The following is a 2,947-nucleotide window of genomic DNA, read 5'->3' on the forward strand; positions in this document are numbered from 1 at the left end:
TTCAGTAGATTCTTAGAACAAGAAGGTCCTTGAACAAATTTGAAAACTCTGCTTTTTAGTTCGAACACTATGAACTAAATATGGATTCATTTAACATGTTCCAGTGAGGATTTTGAGACCTCAACGTTTAAGTGGGCCTTGAGGGGAACAGTTCATTGTTTTTGCATTACATCAGGCGTGTTAAAGACGTCTAGGGAGGCTTGGGAATATGCCGATGGTTGATGCTACAGGGTAGTAGGTTTTCTGATTTGACTCAGTGGCTACGAGAACACTGTACTTTAGTCCACTTCTCTGCTGTAAACAAAGCAAGGACAGGAAGGGATTGCTAGGAGGAAAATTACTCTCTTTCTCGTCAGCTCTCTCTGTGCTTTCTCTCTCATGCCTGAAACCCCTGAGGGCAGGTTTTAATCGTCAGAGATGGAGAGTCTGCTGAAGATGGGGAGGCGGCGTGTGGCGTCCAGCACAGGTGACTCGGATCCGCTCTGGCTGCCCAGGCTGCTCTGGTAACCCTCCTGGTCGGAGAGGGAATCTGGAGGGCTTGGGGGCGACTCGGACATTGGCCTGAAGAAGGAGGGTGCGGTGGGAGAATGATGACCGGGCAGATCAGGAACAGTGGTGCCACCTAAACTGGGCGCAAACAAGTTGGCAAGCTCTTGACTGGAGTAAGTGAAAGGGTTGCTGGGCCACTCATTGACGTCTTCGGTGGAAAATATGGGTGGAGGTGTGACAGAGGTCGGGCTCTCCTGGGAGCCACCTGAGCTTGGGAAACCGGCAAAACTGTAGCTGTGATGAAGGCGGGGGCGCTCCATCTTGTTGAAGGCGGAGAGAGGAGGGGGTCCGCAGCGCTCCTCTGCATTGTGGATGAAGTGACAGCGCGGCCCGTATGGGCAGTAACCAATGCTGTGGAAGGTGCGACAGAGCTCGGTCTTGTACTTGGGGTGGCGATTTAGACTACGAACCTCGTGCATCCCATGGGCAAACTGGCACTTGTCACCATATTTACAAGTGCCGTTCTCCTCAAAGGGCCTGCAGAGTTCGGTCTTATAGCGGCTTGAGTTAACCTGGCTGTTTCCGTTGGCACTAATGCACGTAATGCTGTTCGGCCTTAGACGCTCCCCGTTCTCAGAGTAGGACCGGTCGCGGAAGCGGTTCTCCTTGTTGTTGCTGCTCCCGTTCATGGAAGCCGAGCCGTCCATCTTGAGGCTGTTGATAAATTGGTTCTGCGTTGATTTGGAACTGGTAATGGACACGGAGTGGCGGCGCTGGTAGAGTCCCACTGAAGGGGTACCCACCACCTTCCTGTCCAGCAGGGACCCGGTGGGGGTAAAGGGGGAATTGGCACCGGTGGTGGGGACAGACTGTAAATGGGGACTGGAGAGGGGACTGTTGTAGCTCATCACCTTATTGTTCTGAAAGTGAAGGGGAAAAAACAATGTCTCAAAAATGCGGCATGACTATGACTCCCTTTGCTCCAGATACCACCAGTGGGAGTTTATTATGTGTTGATGGCATTGTCTGTCTTCAGGTCAGGTCTAGGGCCTGGATTTAATTCTGTTTTAAGGCTTATTTTTTGAAGAGAGAGAACTAATGACCCTGAACTTTTAACCTACCAAGCAATCTCTTAAAAAAGTGAACGGTTTTATTAAGTCATAAAAGATGAAAACGCACAAGACTCATGTAGACTCGTCTCCAGTAACTGCACAAATTGTGCGCAATACTATGATGATTTATTGCACAACCAGTAATTACAAAAGCCTATTTCTATGGTATTAAAGTTACTAAACCTTTAGTTTGTATAAATGTATTGGGGATAAGAACACGATAGACAACATATGTCTGTTGGACAGCTCTGGCCATTGTTGCATTATACTTTTTTTTTTGAGTGTCAAGGTGGCTTGTGAAGTTGTATGCCGATAGTTCAACCAGAACTATTGTGTCATTTATTTGCCCTAAAAACTCAATGCTGAATAGTGAGCAATATTCCAGTTCTGTTTAGGTCAACTGACAGCACTTTGCGAAGAATTAAAGTCAGTATTGACTGATAATATTCCCATCAGTATTAGCTCTCAAAGATGATTAGCAGTTGATTCTATTAAAATATAGAGGGGCATTCTAGGGTTGATGTCACGTGATAGCGACGCATGTGTGAAATGAACGACCTTTGAGAGCAACAGCAGAGGGTAAGATTAATAGCAATAATGACTCTAGGTTTTAGCCCCTTCCTCACACAAAGCTATAATACAATATTGCTTACCAGTCATATAAACTACTTTTATGATATTTTTTGAGGCTAGACGTTTAAACACCACCATCCATTATCATTAAATCCAAATGCAATTTCCTTTTTGTGTTTTCTGGAAGAAAGAAACACAACACTGCACTGGAATAGCATTGGCCAGTAAACTGTTCTTAAGTTTGGGGCAAACAACCCCTTTATCGTCGGTTTACATTTTAAAAGGTCTTGCGCCTTGTGTTCAGTTTCATTCCGTCCAGCTGTTTTGAATGCAAGAACGCGTTCACACAGTCCAATGTTGCATTGCTTACAGATACCTTCATATGCTCACAACTGACCTATAGATTATTTTAAAAGATACATGTAACTAAACTGATATGCCATAAATCAACCAAAATTGCTGGTTAAATCCTATTGTGGTTAAGAAAGGTGAATTATTAAAAGTTGAAGTCTAACCCCAACATGTTGCGCATAATGGAGAACTCGCTGATTTAATTCAAATGAAACCTAGACCTGTGGCCTTCCTCCGTGTTGTGTTTAATCGAATCCAGGACAAATAATGCACAACTTTAGCCTAAGTGACGCATACGTTTAGCAATCAATAACTGCAGACCATGAGAAGCACAAGACTAGATAAAAGCACACAAGCAAGATTCTCGTCCTACTCCTAACACACGCACACACACACACACACACACACGCACGCACACACAC

The 2,947-nt window shown here is 45.1% G+C and overlaps 1 protein-coding gene across 1 annotated transcript in view; it reads right to left on the reverse strand.

Moving 5' to 3' along the window:
- The window catches only part of zfp36l1b (zinc finger protein 36, C3H type-like 1b), a 3,427-nt gene continuing 480 nt past the window's right edge, over positions 1-2,947 (reverse strand). Inside the window, exon 2 of the mRNA XM_016267839.1 lies at positions 1-1,409. Within this exon, the coding sequence (XP_016123325.1) occupies positions 405-1,409 (1,005 nt within the window). The 3' untranslated portion in view covers positions 1-404. The remainder of the gene's footprint in view (positions 1,410-2,947) is intronic.

The sequence above is a fragment of the Sinocyclocheilus grahami genome, unplaced genomic scaffold, assembly GCF_001515645.1.
Source record: "Sinocyclocheilus grahami isolate Dianchi unplaced genomic scaffold, SAMN03320097.WGS_v1.1 scaffold40.1, whole genome shotgun sequence".
Classification (NCBI taxonomy): domain Eukaryota; kingdom Metazoa; phylum Chordata; class Actinopteri; order Cypriniformes; family Cyprinidae; genus Sinocyclocheilus; species Sinocyclocheilus grahami.